We start from the raw sequence: 20196 nt of genomic DNA on the forward strand, positions 1-20196 counted from the left end.
ATTTAAATTATATGCTCAGACAAGAATAAAGATATCCGTCGTACAATGAATTGAAAGTTTATTTAAATTTTTTATTAAAAGGATTACTATGTATAGCTAATATTATTTAATCAATCAGAAATTGGATGTAAGTTTAAGTATGGTATATTAGAGAAAAATTGAATAATTATAAAAATATATCACAAAAAAAGTATTTTGTAATTTAAACTCCGATTTAAAATAACGATTAAAATAACTAAGCTTATAAGATTGTAGTATGTAGCATAATAAAAAATAATTTTATATAAAAAGACAAAAAAACTTGATAATTTTTTTTGTTGTTACTTATGAGTCAAATTAATCTGCTTGAATGCAGATAATGGTTCAAATAATAGTGAAATTTCTAATCGCTTATGATTAAAATAATTGAAACTCAAATATATATATTATCATGTAGTAGAATAATTTCAGTTAAAATATAACGGTAATTAGTCTACAAACATAAGGCTTGGTAATGATTTTATCTAAAAATATTTGAATAAAACGTAATAAAAACAAAACCTTATTGTCAAAGTAAGTGAAATGAATTAGTGTTGCTACACTTCAAACTTTTAAGTCTCTTGAATATGTTTTAACATCAGGTTAATGATTTAGTGTTGGCTCTTTACATAAGATTGTTCAGCTATAAAATTCTTTAATTTTTTTGTTTGTTTAAAGTAACGTAAACGCTTGATGAGCGAAATTGTACAGTATTCCTATACACTGGGAAACTACCAAAAAAATAATCTTCAACAATCTTTCCATATCATATTTCTTATTAATTAGATATATATTTGGAATGCGTTATATGGAGATTTAAAATTAGAATAAATGAAATAGACGGAAAAATAAAAGCGAAAAGATAAAAACTTCATAATAAAACCAATACGTTTTTCGTTTGATTTAGATTCTAATAAAAAATAACCCGCAATCAATGTATTTAGTCAAGTGCTTTTTATTACAACATAACTACCATGGAATTTTGATGTATAAAGGCGTCCTATAGATTTACATTTGCATTTTTGTAAGCATGAATATCTATTATATTCCTGGCTACCCAATTCGATTATTTCCTTGCCACTTCCCTTAAAGTAATATTTTATTGTGGCACTTTTTCAACTTTAATCAAAGACTCCTTACGTATTGTAAATTAGTTACGGCTTATATATAAGTTGGGAAGGTGGCCTTTTGATATTCCAATTTCATACATATTATTATTATATCAAAATAAATCCCTAACAAATGAATATCAGTTACTTTCAGTTCATCGGTGTATGAAAATAAGTCGGAATTGAAACGTATGTAAAACTGCGAAGTACAAACAAACTAAAAAATCTTAACTCCAAGAATAAAGAAATATTTATAAAAACAGAAATGGACAAATATAAAAATAATAAAATAAATAAAAAATAATTTATGAAAAATTTTTGTTATATTATGTTTTATTAAACATAAAATACGGCAATATTATTTTAAGTTCATATTTCCCTTGATAAATTGGCCATTCTGTATAATGCTCGGACAACAGAAAATTCTTGAATAATTTTCAAACTGCCCAAAAATGGGGGTCATCTTATACAATGACTGGGAAATGTATATAATGATCCGAATATCTACATTGTCCATTACATATACACTAAGAAGGTTGTTCATCACTACTAATGATTATAATTTATTGTCATCATCAACGTTCTTATTTGGTTTTAGCAGAATGTACCTATTCTTAAGTTTGATATGAATTAATATATCGTTGACATCGATTATTCTGATTATTCTAGAACTATACAACACATAAACATATATGTATTAACTGGAGAATAAACTCTAACCTATTTCATTAGATATCTGAGGATGCTTAATGAATGCTGAATATTTAATACTTCTGTATTCACAATAAAATCTCAGCATTATTACTTTTCTTTTGTATCAATAATTAGTTTTTAAATATGTGCATGTTTAAGAGATTTTGAAATGTTTACGAAACCACATTGTATGTAAGTTTTCACAAAAAAACTATTTTAAAATAATGTATGTCTGTTTAAAATTTTAAAGCTTGTAAATCTGTAATAGCTTTAACACGTCATATCACATTATTTATCATTTAATCAGATAAAGATATTTATCAAAATGTTTGAATACCCGTCGCAGTTGATCAAATATTATTATTATTATTATTTTAGTTGACACTACAGATATAAAATGGGTATAAAATAAATTATCATTTTATTCGGTGACATGACAAAATATTTTGAATATTTTTCAATTGCCATCATTTATGATTTTATTAAAATGACACATATTATTATACATTACATTATTGCACAAAAAGCTTAATAGTTATTTGTTTATTTTACTATATGATCATGTACATGGGAATGTATAAAAATATAGTTAGTATTTATTTGTTTGGGTTTTGATACTTCATTAAATTAATATTAACATTTTTAAGTACGTAGGCATCGCGTGAAAATAAAAAGATTTAATTTAAAATATAACTTTTATTGTTTTATAAATATTCAGTCCAAAAATTAAAAGATATATTGATCTAGAGTTTTATTAAATCTTTTGGTATTCTCACATTGTAATATGTTATTTTTAAGAGGCCGTCCTATCACCAATATTAATCTATGTTTTAATACTGGGTAGTGGAAAACTGTTGTATAAATTAAATATAAAAAAACTAGTGTACATTGTTATTTAATGTTTTTAGATAATAAATGAAACTAAAATTCTATTAGTACAAAAATAAATTTTATTCTATTTATAGACTGTTCCATTGGGTTAGATATTTATTTGTATTTTTCAGTTTCTCATCAAGGTAAAATAAATCGTACGATCCCTTAATAGTGGATTTCAAAAAAATGTTCCTCAGCTTCAAAGATCTCCCTAGAAGAAAAAATAGACACAAAAGTCATTAATTTCTACGAAAGTACAGTTAAAGAGAAAATTAATTAGTGGTTTTAAATAACTCTTATTTTGTATTTATAATAATAATAGAATAATATAATTATTAATTCATACATTATAAGAATTTTCTATAATATTGTAAAATCATTTATTTTTCAAGAAAAATTAAAACCCCGCTCTCCACAAAAAATGTGAAAATACACCATTGAGTATACCTATATATTTATTTGTTTTTCATAGTTCATAGAATGCGGGTAAATATTTATAAAATAAACACTCTTCGTAACATCGTGAATAACTCTTGACAGTAATAATTGATTTAATAAATTTACTGTGTGATTTAAAAATGAATATTTTTCCTTTTAGTCAACGTTTTACATACTATTATGTATTACATATACTATTACATATATTATGTGAACAAACAGTTATAAATTAGTTTAGACGTTGTATTAATCGTCATGTGTTGAAGTAAAGGTTTAAAACCAACAAAAACTACCGCCAACACTTAAACAAGTTAATGTAAAATTAATGTTTAGCCATCAACGTATGGTTATTTTTTCGATTTTAGTAAAATTATAGACGTTATAGAGTAATTTTTAAATTTCTAAGTACAAAAGTCATCGTTGAATTTAAATCATTTTATATTGCAGTGTTTATTTATTTTCTTTGTTATAGTTCTTATTATTTTCTTTACGGTATTCAAAATACTTCATCACACAATCAAAATAAAATATTTTATTATTATATTACAGTGAATAAATCAGAATCTTGAAAACAAAAAATTTTTTTTTTTATAAACGAATGTATTATTTAATATGTTTATAGCCGAAGGCTAATATTTCGTTAGTAATACATTTATACTTTAAGGATATTGTTTCAATAACTTTATACTGTATAGTGTAAAGGTAGTTGAAAAAATGTGCTAATTAATATTAGACTAATATATAATATATACTAATACTCAGTTTTATGTTGGTGATGATATTTATGTGAATTTATATGAGTATAATATTTACTATTTATCGCAAATATTGTTGTGCTAAAATAATAAGGTAATACAGTTACATTTTTAGTCCAATTGTTCGGGTATTCATTTTTCAAGTTGTCATTTTTCAATACAGAAAAAGAATAAAGGAAAAAAAATAATTTGAAGAACTGCCTATATGAATAAACACAATCTATCTCGCGTACTGGAGTGTGTAGGTACTTAGTTGAAATTGAAGAGGAATTTATATAGCTACTATTGTATAATAAAACTATATACTTCAAATGATAAAAAAGTGTGGTACTAAAAAATAAAAAAATATTAAAACTCAAACTATAATTTTACAAGAACCCATGAAATTTATGTCCGGCTCATTTTTTAATATTAAAAATCGTGTACTAATAAAAATATAATTGTGTTTTGAAATATCAAAACTATAAACGTCTAAAAATGTTATAGTTTCCATTCAGTTCGTACTATGAAAAAATCGCATCACATTATGTGTTATAAGACTAACGAATATTAATAATGTTATTAAGTACCTATATGCAGGCATATTAAAAATAAACTGATACCAAATATATTCAGCGGTAATAACATGTATGCGTACATACCGTATAATGTATTTAAATTTTCTATAACATACTTAAATATTTCTACATAAAAAATAGACTTTTTCGCTGTTCTAACAGGGCCTAAAAGTATAATGATGTTTATTTTATAAATATGTGTTACTAACCAAACAAAAAATGTTATAAACGCAAAACTGAATTCGAATTTGAATATTAAAAAATAATTCATCTGTACTGTAACACGATGATATTGCGTCGCATTGAAGTATTTTAATCTGTGGTCTCTAAATGTCTCTTATACGTCTTATTTTCAATGTTTGCATAAATTAAAATTATTTTATCAATCTGTACTCCATAATTTTCCATTATAAAAATGTTACTATGACAATATATTTGTTTTTTGAAAAACACAGATTCGTTGTAATTATAAAGAATAATGAAAGAATAATAAAGAAAATGAATATACATGTACAGGTATATTTAATTTGAGTTGTGTGAATGTATAATTAAATTAAATTTAAATTTAAAATTTTTTTTTTTGGTCGTACTAGAAATAACATACATTATTATTTATAGACTTATTTATTTTTGTCTTAATATACAACTCAATTCAAATAAAAAAATTAATTACAATACTTTCAATGTAAAGTATATTAAAAAATAATTTAAACTTCTTTCAATTTTATAAACTGAACAATAATTAAAAATATATAAGTATAATGCATTACAATTTTGCTCGTATGAATGAATAGATTAACGTATGCATGTATGAACTATTTCTTTTGTAAAAGTATAAATATTAATTTCTGTTCATATTTCAATTTCAACGAATAGTTATTAAAATATTCATTGGAAAATTATATTTTTATTTTTTCTCTTTTAAATAAAGAGGCGCGTTTTTTTGGTAAAAGGAAGAGGAATTTTAATTTTAAACATCGAGTTTAATAAGTTGACGCGTGTTTGTTTATATATATATATGTATTTCTATAAATTGTTTGTTGTATTATTGAAGTATTTATATTCATATTTTCTGAAATAGTTTGTAGTATTAAATAATCGTGTTTAAAGAAAATTAAAATTATAAATACTGTAAGACTGCATTTCCAATAAATATGCATACTAAATAAATGCTAATCATACTAGTCTTGTTACTCGAAAAATGTTTTTGATAGTATCATCGTTTTTCTTTTAATCTAATAAAAAAGATCACTCATAGCCTCATATTTATATTTCACTGTTTAGGTTTAAAAAAAACCATAAGTCGATTAAATCAGGTTAAGGCTAGTTCTCATGAGCATATAGTGTTTTCGATGAAAATACCACTAGACTCTACGTTTAAGAACGGTGAAAGTAAAATTGTGATTACATCATCATGACATTTGAAGATGATTGAGTGAACCATTTAGATTAAGAAATGTAGATTAAAAGGGTATGGAGAAAATAAAGGAATGGACTAGACACTATTTTTAAGCCCAAATAATAAAAATTCTCAAGATTTGTCTGATTTAATTCAATATATATCAAGGGTCGGTAAAATGTAATGATCAAATATTTATTCCGATGATAATGGTATTATTTACAGTACATGGACTTTTTGAATACAGCGAGTTATTAGATCGGCATTGCGGGTACTAAAAATGCAGTATGGTTAAGTTGATCGTACATCGTTAGATTTTCATACAGTTACTTTACTCGACACAGACACGATGATACAAAATAAATAATATAATACAACCTACGTTTTACTCAGAAACTCAAAAAAAAACAGTATATTAGTACTTATATGTACGGGAACGCTGACCTTTCACATTTATTTCGGCTCTTGGCTGTTGATGATCAACAGACATCGGTGATCAAACTTAATACGTTTGCATTTGATATTAATATATGTAGGGTAAACACGTTCAAACAATACGTGATACATAAGACTAACTGCTATAATAAACGTACGAGAAAAGTAGTCGGGCATGTTATACATTTAGTGTCAATAAAACAGTGTAGTAGAGTCGGCTCAGAATATATAACTCAGAGGAATAATTTTTTTTTTTATAAAATCGAAAAATGCAGGTATAAATGTTGATATATTATATAACTACAGTCAGTTATAAAAATTCACGATGGAAATGTAATAAATTTTTTTACGGACACCGAAATAAAAACGAAAAATTATATAATCACATAAATATTTTTGACCGTTCGATGAACTGATGAACAAAAACTGCGTGCCTGCGTGTGTGTGTGTGTGTATTTATGTTTACAACAATATAAGCAATATCTTTATAAATATATATTATTTTCTTCAGCATATAATAATATAAATTATAGTGTATAAATAAATAAATGAGTGTTATTATATTTGTAAAATACGAACGGTTTCGAATTAAAAATTGTATTAAAAATGTACAAAGTTAACAAAATCGCGACTTCGTTGAGACACAATTTAATCACGCGACTTGTAACGGACGATTATGTCCACAGTCATCCATTTGTATAAAATGCCTTATAATAATAAAAATTAATAATATGATTTTTTTTTGCCATCAGATGGAACGCGTGTCCGGTGAAAACAATTACCTGGCCTTCCGGAACTCTCCTTCGAGGGATTTGGAACGCTTCATCGGTAAGTGTCTGTCGTGCCGGAGCCGATACCATGTGTAATATTGTACATATCGTACTTACATTTCTCGTTACGTCGCGATAAGTTTCTGAAAGGACGTGCATGAACGTGCATGTTCAAGACGTGAAATAAATACGTGTACATAAAACAGTTTTAATCTAACCATTTTACACGCGTATTACGTATTAGTATTGCACAACGATATATTTTCAATTATCGATATCGTTTCATTTATATTGATATCGTATTATGATATCGAAAAACAAACGATATTGATACTGAAGAACGAAATATCGATATAATCAGAGGCGGATTTTTAAAATTTCCACATAGGCAAAGTAGGCAGCTGTCTAAAATGATACAATTTAGGATTACATCATTCGTATAAAAAAAAAAAGAAAAAAAGAAAATTCCATATAAAAACAAATAATGATATAATGTATACTTAATCACTTAATCGTCCAAACAATAGTTTTAATAATGGTGTCTCATAAAAATGATCATATGTAAGTTTTCATTAAAATTTGGTAGACATATAATTACATTTTTCCCAAGCAAACTAAATAATTAAAATCGACAAAAAATTGTTTTAAAATTCAAATAAAATAAGGTACAATTATATTTAATAATTAAGGGAGTAAAATTTTATTACATATAACAGTTAAATCCACCTTTGCATATAATTTATGAAAATACAAAATAAAACAATATTTGTTTTATCGACAGAATTCGTTTTTTTGGAATTGTAAGATTTAAAAACAAAATGTTCACATTATAAAAAATAGAAACTGCAACAACTCGATATCGATTTCGAAATACATTCGATAGTAACATCTATATCGGTAAAATTGATCCGATATCGATATTGAAATACAATATCGTGGTGCATCATGGTTCGGACGAATTTATGTACGGGGTGTGACGCAAGGACGCTTGCAGCTCACGATATTTTCACAACATCGTATCGAATAGCGTTTTCACATTTTGTTCCGTAACGGCGGAGAACGGAGCAGAATACAAATACAAAAAAAAAAAAAATCCTAAACTCTATCCGACAAACGTTTCTCACGTCGAAGCGGGAGATTTTCATGCTGCAAACACTCACGGAACATTCTGTACATAATATCATCCAAACAATACGTATAATATATTATTATTATTGTTATACAGCTAACCGCATGATTTGCATGTCCGCTAAAATAATCCGAACGTACGCACACTGCGAATGCGGATAACCACTACCGTGTTCGTACCGCAATACACCTGACCTAAAATGTTATAACACGTCGGACCGTCGTTACCTGCATGCACGCGCATAACGCCGTATACACGTTGAAACACGTACACAACAGGAGCTGCTTACCAGGGTGACGCGGGTGCAATACGATGAAAATATTTGTATTTGGGTTGTTTGTTTGGCCGACGTGAATTACACGGCGCCCCGGCAGCAACACGCGTATAATTATAAAATAGTACATGCTCGCGCGCCTCGATTTCGCTTCCGGTTACCGACCAGCGGTATCGGGTTATCTCTCCATTCCGGATTTATCATCCCGATTTATTATATTCTCTTCATGCGATACTCTCGGCCCACAAGCGCGTGTTCGCACCCGGACGTAGTGTTGATTACGAGTAGCGACACCCATATAGACGGCAATTAGAGCACAAACATTGGGGGTACTGGAAATGCTGAAAATAAAATAAAATTGTATTCAACTGTAATTACTATAGACTTTATAGATCTGAAAAAAAAAACAGGAGTGCTACATTTGAACTCAGGGGTACTAAAAACCACATTGTCCCCTTCCCCCCAGTTGCGCCTATGGCGTCACCATCAGCAGCGGTAACTAAGTAAAGTAGTTGATAGCAGTAATAGTAGCAATATCAGTAGTAGTTGTAGTAGTAATAGTAGTTGTAATATTAGTAGTAGTAGATCGACGTCCCCAACGAAGAGTGTCGTAACTCATTTTTACAAAATGTTCAGGAAATACAATATAAACATTCAAAAATAAAATTATATTCTGATTTTCAAAAATTGTAAATCTAAAAATTATTTTTGTAATCTTTCAGGTTCTTTCTTAAAATCCACTTATTCTATTTTCAGATAACACTATTTGTTGACAATAAAAAATAGGTTAAAAAAAAGTTATGAGATACGACTATTTTCGTTGAAAAATAAATTAAAAAAATAAGTCAAGACGTAATAACCATTGAAATGTCTTGTTAATCAAATTTTTTATTATGAAAACTCAGTATAATTATAATATGTATAATATTTTATAATATTCATAAGTCATAACACCATATATTGTATATAATTTAAAATAAAGAAAGTAGGCAGGTTTGGAATATGGCATATAATGATGCATTACCTAATTTATTATAGTTTTAACTATCTGAGAAATTTTAATAATACTTACGCTTTGTTCGCATTCATTAATTATAATATTATTCATTGTGTATTCCATCTCAAAAGTAAAATAAACAAAATATTGTTAATATTCTAACAATTAATAACATAATATCTCAATATTGAATTTAATAATGTTAAATTATGAAACATTCATTACTTGTTATCAATAATTATTGTGATTTATTATTCTAAAAGCTAAAATCCACAAAGGTAAGCAAGCAGCAATCCAAAAATAGAATATTCAAGTTACCAAAGTTTTCGTTGATAATCTTGTTTAAATTTAATGGTAACTCATGATAAGACTTTTTTCCCGGGAAATCAACATTTTAATATTTATACATAATTATATTTTATAATATCTTCGGCTATAGTTGAAATACCGTTGTTTTTGTGGCTTAGGGAGAAAAAATTGCGCTAACAGATGGCGTAGCTAACTCAACAGAAAAAAAAAGAGTTACGACACTTTTTATTGGGGATGTCGAGATGTAGTAGTTGTAGCAGTACTCTTCGTACTGTATCGTAATGTTTGACGTTATGTTATAATATGTAAATAATTTGTAAAGTTGTTAAGTTAAATAAATAAGGCGACCCGGCGGGAAGACGGAGCAAAGGTTCTCGTAAGACGGTAAGAAAAAAGAAAAAAAGAAAAGTTGTAGTAATAGCAGGGCCGGCGTAAGGCTAAATGACGCCCCGGGCCAAAATGCCAACTGACCTTTTTTCATATAACAACTCGTAATAACATTATACTTCGAAAAAAAATGTTGTTCGTGGACAAAAATACGGAAAAATTATATAATATGCTCAACTTGTACATATTTTGTTATCCTCTAATTTTTTATCATGAGTCATAATGGCTTGACGCGATCCCGATTAAACGATAACAAATATTCGGGAATTTTTATATTTATAGAGTAACTTATATGATAAAACATTCTATGCTAAACCATAGTAAATATACTTAAAATATACTTATATTTTATTAATACATGGCTAAACGAAATGATCATTATAATTATCAATATTTTAATACAAAGTTTTAGGTATTTTATATTAAAAAAAAAAAAAAATAATAATAATAATAATACTGACACATGTGCAAAATTGTGAAAATCAATTTCGGCACCCTAGACAACCAACTGAGTTGCCTTACCCTCACGCCGGTTCTGAGTAGCAGTTAGGGACAGTTAGGGACAGATGCATGGTGTACGGATGAGCTCAGTTTGAAAAGATAAAAAATTGCCGAACCACCGGTACATAGGATATACTACATACTCGCGATGTAGGGCTGTATAGAAAAATATTTCTTGATCCTATTACTTCCACTTAACTTTTGGACTGTGCACGATTTTTTTTTCGTAATAGACAATATTTTAATTTGAAAATAAGATGATTTAAATTAGAATGACGGAACGACTTATATGGTCAACTTGTTACAGACGATACTCTACTATTGATAGGTACAAAATTCTATAAAATCAAAAACCAAGTACGCCAACGTTCATAAAGTGGTTGCGAGTTATAATAACGAGTTTTCGGGATTCCGATAAAAGTAGTAGGTACGTTAATGTGCGCAAATAATGCCTAATGATTACAATCATTGATTATAATTATCACTGCACGAGGACGTAATACCACAGAATATAATACTTCATAAATGTGTGTACCACAGTTATATCGAAGTACGTTACATATGGTCCGTACAGGTCCACACAAAATTACTGTTAATATGATAAATCGCGTTATCGACTGATCACGAAATCGAAAATATTTTTACCCTATTCACCACTTGCCGATCGTATATAGTCCATCTATCAATCGTGGGTATGAGTGCACTTCAAGAACGCATGCGATGAACGAATTCATTTTTTTCAACTACGTATTAAATTTATGTCACGAACAATGATTTCTCACGTATTGCGGTTGTTTTTCGTACGTATTATAGCTCCTCTAGACTTTTAGCGATAACAAACAACATATCCACACTCAATATATTCTCGGCTTCATATTGGTCAATAGGCTCCGTTAAAATATGTTTTAAATGAGTTTGTATATTTCATTTTTTCCAGCACCCGAATCTAAAGGAATCTCTCACAATTTTTCTGTACTTCATCTCTCCAAATTTTTTCGGCTTTATTCCAACTTCAATATTTATTTTATTTTTTTATTAATAGCTCAATATATATTTTTAACGTTCTATCCGATGGAAAGCAAAATATTTATGAAATATAAATATTATTTTTCAATCATGAATTGTATACATAGAGTTGTGAAAATTGTTTATCGTAATTATTAAAAGTTCCATCCATATATACTATTTCCAATTGTTTTAAAAACTCTCCATTAGAATTACATAAAAATATAATAATCTCATTTAAATAACCATTTTAAATACTAAAATTCTTATATATTTTAGTGTTTATACACATTGATCTCAAAACCATATGAACTTCTTCCTTTGACATTGGATAATATCAGTCTCTAGCATTTTGTACATTTCTTGAGATTAATTTTACACCGAACATTAATAAATTATTTTCGTTTCCATGTTAGTATAAGTTTTCGTCTGATCATTTTTAATGGTTTTTCAGCAATGCTGTTTGCTATTTTCCTTTTACAAGAATTACTTATTTGTTATAAACAGTTTCTTCCACATGGTTATGTTCAAAACACATATTTTTAATTTCAATTAAAATTTGTTTATCGATGTAACATTTAGCACAGCACTTATTATTTATGCACATCCACGTACATATATTAGTTCTAGCAGTTTATTTCTTATACAATTTATAATTATTGTATACTAAAAGAAATTTTAATTTTTCGATAAACGTAAAAAAAATTGAATTCATTTTTATAAACGTATTACGTGAATCAATATTAAATTTGTTAATAATCAACGAGTACTGAATTAAAAAAAGTATTAAAAATAGATTTATCATATTATACTCGTATATATGGCGCACATTTGTATTCATATTCAAAGTATAACTAATAAAGATAAGTAGATAGTAGATAGTAATGCATAACATTTTTAATCTTGGTATTGCATGTAGGAAATTTCATATTGTATATTGGTGTACTTTTGTTCGTGTAGGACCTTACCTCATATCGGTATATTTTTTTCATATAAGAACACAAATATGTATAAACGTTTACCTGCTATGCTTCGTGTGAAACTTACCATCTTCCAATTATTTTGCGGCCCATCTCGAAAATTATTTCGATTAGACGGTCAAGGCGCCAATCTCCTGTGGGGTAAGTTCACATTTTTTGATTCATGCAACGAATCTTGGCGAGTAAAGTGCCTCGAGTCTGATCGCCTCCTGCGGCGTGACAGCAGATTTCCTCGACATTGCACGTTGTATAGTGTATAACAATATCGTAATACGATCTCGAACCAGAACATACGGAAAATTACAAATACTTGTTGGTCACTAAATATATATATGTATGTGTAGAACAATACATCGAAAGACTACAAGAGAACTACACAAACGCACTTTTAAAACGTTAGAAAGCAATTATTTTTCACTGAAAAGTTTGTACTCACTTTGAATTTTATAATTATGTTTGAAAAAAAATTTTTTTTTTTTTTATATGACTATCTGAAAACGAATATTACAATTATACTATGGTAGGTGAATAATCTTTAGTTTATATATTATTCTAATGCACGGGCGTACTCACGGAAAAAGGGATATAAGGGATGGATCCCCCTCCATAGCCTTTTTTTTAATGGATTTTATGTTCATGTTAAACTGGTATTTAGTTATCTAGGCTCATAACTTCTAGCATTTGCATATATTTTTTTGGAGGTTCTAAATATACCTATGTGAGTCAGGGGCTTATTTAGACTTACTTCTAGGGAAGGGGGGGGGGTGACTCAAATTTTTTCTTTAATTCAGGCTTAAAATTTACAAGTAAAAATTATGTTAATATTTATATCAGGTGAATTCTTAATATTTGTGGTTTTTTTTTTTTTTTTAATCTAATGTCGGATCCACTTAGAATAGTTTTTTGTGTAGTTATTTTTTAACACCTATCTGTGTATTGAAAGTTTCGCTTGTATTTTATTTAATTTTTCTTTAAGTATGGACTGGGTCTTCAATCAAAATAATATATATTATTTATCGTTATGGGACATATAAACATTATAAGAAATTGAGCGTTTAACGCTATAAATAATTTAAACATTATTCAATTTAAGCGTTTAAACGTTTAAAAAAATTTCCGTTTACCGTTATTGACAATTAAAACGTTATAAAAAATTTAGCGTTTTGCGTTATTTAAATTAGTGTGAAATTTGAAACGTTTTCAAATGTAATACTATAAAATAAATCAAAATTTTTGTTTCTTAATAAAATACCCATTAATTATATAAAAATTGTCTTGGTCTAAAAATTCTTGGGAGGGGCGATTGTCTCCATCGCCACCCCCCTCAAATACGCCACTGATGTGAGCTATATTTTTGTTTCACAAAACTTAGAAGGTAAATATGAAACTTTATGTTACATATTTCGAAGTTCGAGTGCTATTTTTTCTTCTTTTTGTAGATCCCGGTATTTTTTTTCTTAATTAACAAGGATTTAATCTTATCTATATTAGATTATCAAGAAAGTACCCATATCGATGGTAGATTTTTTGCTAATCATTACTTGAAGCAGATTATCCAAGTAAACAATATTTAGTATATTTTTAAAGCATATTTAAGTGCTTATTTGTATGCTTATAAGAGAATATTATTGCGTTTGTAACAACTTTTTTTTAAGTTATAAGTTATAAATAATAAAATCAATAAATATTTTTTTTGGCTAGTTATTATTTTTCACACGTTACCTACATATAATATGTTGTAATTTATTGTATGTTGTTTTTATATTAGAAAGAGGGTGGGTAGCACCCACAGTATACATTTTAATACATTTTCATATTTCTCCATTAAAAAATCTTAAGAGTTACTCTGCTCTATTGTTAGATAAAACATTTTGATTTTTTGATAATTTTATTCTCACAAAAAATGTGCATATATTAACCAATTAATTTTCTGAAACATTTTCAAGTTTCGTGTTTACATAATCGTATGTTATTTTTATTTTTGTATGGTAGTAATACTTCCGTAATCAATTATATCTGACGCTGTTAACCTATGGTCTGCGACCCCCTAGGGGTCTACGATACTCATGTTGGTAGTCCGCGGCAACCCTAACACGTAACATACGTCAACACGTGACATGAGTGCATTAAACATTATTGTTGGACTATTATTTATTTTTTTTTATGTATGATATATTTTATTCTATAAAAGATAGATCTTATCTTTATTACAATGTTCAAAAACTCGTGTCTCAAGTACAACCATCGCATTTTGTAAATAAAATTTTCAATTTTAAAAACTGTTAAAAATATTTAAAAAAAAAATTAAAACTAAACTAGTTAAACTTGAATTAACTGAAAAATTAAGTGTACCTAATAAAAATAATTATAAATATGTTTAGACATGTTTTTTTGTCTACTTATGTAATTTATTATTCCATTAGGGGTCCATGATCTATAAAAGATGAAAAACGGCTAAATTATATTATTGGGATGTTTAATTTTTTTTTTTGTTGAATATTTGAATTCCAAAATAGAAAAAAATGAGCTAGTATATAAAGGCACTTAAAGTATTTCAAAAAGTGTGCGTTTTTCGAAAGTAAATAATATATTCAGAATTAAATTATCATTACTAATATTTGAATTTTATCGGCCTAAAAAATCTAAGAACCGTGCCCTAGATAAGTTTTTAAATAAACTATTGAGATATTTTGTTTTTGCTAAAAAAAATTTGCTGTTCATACACAAATAAAATTTAAAATAAGTACAATAATTATTTGTCTTATTAACAGTTTTACAATGATAAATAAACAACCAATCCATTTCTTACTACTACAAGACCGTGTACAACTAAGGCTATTCACCGAAGTAACCGATTAGTCACATTGCACGAGATTGTACAGCCGCGGTAAACGCATATAATGAGAGCGTTATAAGCGTACAGTCCTTTGAGCGGTTATACACGACGCAAACGTAACGCCGCGAGGACAATTGAAACGGTAGAGAAACGGTCCGATTGAAAAAAAAATAACTGTAGTTTGATGAAACGCAATAGGCGCGCGCACGCGACCGTTGAAACGTACCGTCGGCATGCAGGGCGGGTGCCGAACTCACTAAATTACAAAATTCATTAAATTAATTTGAATCCGAACTCGTTAGCTTTGTCGGCTTTTATTGTTGCGCGCGTGACGTTGCGTCTCTTGCGCCGGCCGCGTGGTCGGTTTTCTGCACTGGCGTTCGATCGGAAAACCCAAACGCGATCCCCCGGACCCCTCGACGCGCGCCGCCAAATCGTTCGAGGAATGTTCATGCAGACATGCGGTCCAAGTGAGCGCGCCGGCCACGTGTTACCACCGTTGGTTTTGCAGACTCGTGCGACGACTACGACGAATGCGGTGGTCCACGGATCGCGGTGGCCACTGGGCGCCAAGACGGCCCGGACCGGTGGGACAGCGAGGGACGCGCGTCGGCGGCCAAACGCAGCAGCCTGGACCGTTTGAACGGAGGGCACACGTTGGCGACCAAACGGAGCAGCCTGGACCGTTTGAACGGGGGGCACACGTTGGTAGCGAGACGCGGTAGCCTGGACCGGTTGGACGGCAATTTCATCAGTTTCGCTGACGAATGCGAAGGCGACGACGGGTGCGGATCGTCGTCGTCGTCCAATGCGGCCGTGGCGAAACGGAGCCTAGACAGATTGAACGGTGGGCACACGATGGTGGCCAAACGCGGTGGCCCGGACCGGTCGAACGGGCAGCAACACACCATGATAGCGTCCAGCAGATCGGCCGAGGGCGGTTACAGCGACCGGTGGTGGTCAGCGTGGCCGGCGATCGTGTCACCGCGATCGGACGAGATACGCGACACGATCGACTGGCTTGATGCCGGCGATCTGCCGTCCGTTCAACGCCACCGCTCGCCGTCTTCCGGCGGTCGACCGGCTGAACATGATGCGCAACCGCGGTTCACGTGGACCAAAGACGCCGTACGATACGGTTGCGTCGGTTGCACGCCGACCATCAAGTCGTCGTCCTATTGATCGACCGCTGCTCTTATCATACGCGATGTAAAACCGGTTCGTGTCGTGTGACCCCCGCCGTGGTTACCAACAACTATGTGCCGCTACCATTGCGTATCTCACTGTAGAAAAATCACGCGTGTCCGGCATTATCGGTGTTTTTTAGTAAAATATACCATTATACCATAATCATTGTGTGTTTGTGTACATGTGCGAAATAAGGACAGCGATCAGTGGCGCAGGAAGTTGTCTACTAGCGCTGCTGGCAACTTACGAATAATCCACCTCTATCACTGGTACTATGAGGTCAAACGAAAATTGAATAAACACCTACGTCTACGATTTCACGCCCAATCCCCTAACGCAGGTCCAGTCGCTGTGTTCTTGCTTTGCGCCACTGACTGCGAGTACTTTATTCTTTCTCGAGTGGCCACCCTAAAAATATTTTACAGTCGGTGTACGCGTCGTCATTACCACCGTGTCCGTTCGCCTCAATCTTTTCCGCTTATATTTATTGGTTTTCCTCGCCATTGTATGCGCCTCGGTGCTGTAATTTACACGTATATTTTAACAGTGACATCACGCAATCTTCGTTATTGAGCTTCAGCAATTTCACGTGTAACATAAAAAAAAAAAAATGTAAAATGACCCTCGACGTACACGGTATCGTTCCACCAATCGATAGTCTCTTTTTGAATAATGAATTTTATTTCCGTCGTCGTAATCATAAGAGCGAACTATCCTCCGTTAGCAATGTTAAACGTTCGACGGAAAGAGTCCCCCGACGATACAATTACTATCGGTTTCCGTCGGTCGACATCGTTATTTTTCGTTCGTTATTGCATTACTTCATAGTCGGTATTGTACATATTCGTATTATTCCGTTGAATCGTCATATTCACACGGATAGTCCAATCAATAGATCAAACACGTTTTGTTTTCCTCACGAACAACACGATATTCGATTGTATTACAAAATAAACAAAATATCTCTTCGCGTAATAGTACACCATAGTGCCCCAGAAAATGATTGGAAAAAACTTAATACTACTATAATTATTAATTATGAATACTAGCATTTATAATCGTTGCCTATAACGTATTGTTCGTACAACATTTTTTGAGCGGCCTCGAAAACATCCTAACTTGCACTATATTCACATGAGCTGAATCTGATTTAATCTGCATCGTGTTTTTGGAAGTTTGATGAAAACGGTAATTTTGAGGAAACAAACGATAAAAACTGTATTTAATCCGTCAAAATAAAATATAGTAATGGAAAATTGAAAATTCACATAACGTCTGATCAATGATCAGCAATCGAAGGGTTTAGCGTACTCCAAATCGATCGGCTATACGTGCGCGATAATGGCGTTTAGGAATGATTTACATATGTTTTATACAAAATTAATGCACAACACTGCACCGCAAGAAGAATACGACAGCTTACTGTACACGCAAGGTATTCGTCAAAAAACATAATATAATAGCGTAACCGCTTTGAAAATCTAAAATATATCAAGTTTAGCGATCGAATGGTAGACACCGCTATACAGATATGCTTAGTGCGTAACAATAATGCTGTGTGATAAAAAGGTTATTGCGTCCATTATTCTGGGTACGTGTCTATTGTCGGATTGTAGTCTCGTTTTTGAGCGAAACGTCGTCGATACGGTGTCAATATTAAAGTGTACAATGTTACGACGATGAACAAATTATATGTATACGCTCGGACGTAAGTTAGCTTTTTCAGAGCAGAGGCTTGGGATTAAAAAGTTTCCAGCAGGTTGAAAGCCAAATTCTGTTTTTGGTCGTTCGACGGACTACATTATACCATGTATTATTGCGCAAATGTATAATATACACATACATATATACCGGTTAATGACATGACGATGGGACACTGTGGGCAATGTGTAACAACGAATGACGGGGAGTAAGGAGGGTCGGGTGGCTGGGCGTAAAGTTTTTGTTTCCGCGCGCACTGACACCTCATTGAATAATTAAATAGATTCGTATTCGGAAAATTTAAATATCCTTTTCCGCACAGTACGCACGTCATAATGGTATATTTTTGAATGCATGTTTTAAATTTTTCATACGCCAGTCACGACAATCGTCAGTGTAAATATTTTATACCCGCGTTTATACGCTCCTATATACGCGTTGCTCGTCCTGCGTTCGCTATTGCAGTGCTTATCTCAGAATTTCTATCCCGCGTGAGGAGTATTAGGGCACCACCGTAAATCGTCAAGGGGGCACGTTAAAAATGAAAAACTTAATTCGATAAACTCTGGTCCGTCCCCTTGAAATAATCGTTGGTGACGTGGGCCCCGGTCAATCTACATAATATGCGTTGTGACGTTATATTATGTGTTTGTATGCTATGCACCCGTAACGGACTACTACGAAAGCTAACTTAGTCAGCTTCTATCACACGGACCACCGATATAAAGTTCTATGTGCTTGATTAACTCTGCGTGTTTATTAAATTTTTCGTTATCGAAACTTCAACTTTAAAGCGCAACGTAAACGAGTACGAATGTTTATCACCACGGCGTACTGCTTTATAACTATTTACCCACGTACTTCGTAAATACTCATAAGCGTTTCTTTTATGACGAAAACGTTTTAATTTATTGTTGCACAAACTTACATATTTTTAGGTTTAGAATTAAAATCATATATTTAATTCTGTGACCGAATCGATTACTTGCTATCTCTTTATCGTATCGTATTGTAGCGTGCCGAGTGGTATGTGCAGTATATTCAACTATAATAATAGTCCATTGAAAAACAGCAAACGTTATTCGAAAATCGTATGATTTTTCGAAACCAATGGCGACGAAACATAAATAAAGATAACACGTGTACAAATTTAGAAATACGCAAGCTAAAATTCTGTAAGAAACAAACAACAGTTGTAATTCATGTATTTTTTTAATTTTTTTTAAGAGACATTTTATGACGCATAAAGTACGATAATATGTAGGTTTTGTCACGTAAAAGAAAATAAAAATATAGTGTTCGCATAATTTAGGATTTACCTGCTGAAACTATGGTAAGTATTATATATGAATGTATATTTAACAGCATGCACTTTGATAATGATATTTTAGAGTACCTAATATGCATGTTTGTACACAACACATTATAACACTCATATACGTCATTCGATTACAACGAGAATACCTTGCTCCGGATTCGTCATTGAGGCTGCGGCTGCATGCAGTGCAAAGGCTCTCAGAGAATCCGACCTGTACGGTTCGTATAAATTCCAGTATTGTTATCAACAGGGAACGGACTTTAATGTCTTAAAAAATAAGAAAAACGTCCTTAAAAAATACGACCTTATGCCTTAAAAAAATGCTTTAATATCAAAAAAATGCACTAAAAACATTAAAAATGTTATTAAATTCGAAAAAAACAAAATTTTGAACAGTTTTGTGTGTGTATAATATCATTAAAACTTAAAATTTATAAAAAATTCATCATTATAAAAAATTTACCTTATAAAAAAAATATTTAAATATATACAATAAAAAAAAACTTTTTTATCTTCTAGCTTAT

The 20196-nt window shown here is 30.7% G+C and overlaps 1 protein-coding gene across 2 annotated transcripts in view; it reads left to right on the forward strand.

Annotated features, from left to right (window-relative positions):
• LOC112682604 (orcokinin peptides-like) overlaps positions 1 to 20196 on the forward strand; it is a 66440-nt gene that overhangs the window by 37745 nt on the left and 8499 nt on the right. Inside the window, exons 2-3 of one of the 2 annotated variants that reach the window (XM_025553244.1) lie at positions 7030 to 7105; positions 15977 to 16818. In XM_025553244.1, coding sequence (XP_025409029.1) covers positions 7030 to 7105; positions 15977 to 16647 — 747 coding nt within the window. In that variant the 3' untranslated portion in view covers positions 16648 to 16818. Of the gene's footprint in view, positions 1 to 7029; positions 7106 to 15976; positions 16819 to 20196 lie in introns of those variants that run through there. The other variant, XM_025553246.1, reaches the window with a different exon arrangement.

Source organism: Sipha flava, unplaced genomic scaffold (assembly GCF_003268045.1).
Source record: "Sipha flava isolate LNK unplaced genomic scaffold, YSA_version1 207_pilon_pilon, whole genome shotgun sequence".
Lineage (NCBI taxonomy): Eukaryota > Metazoa > Arthropoda > Insecta > Hemiptera > Aphididae > Sipha > Sipha flava.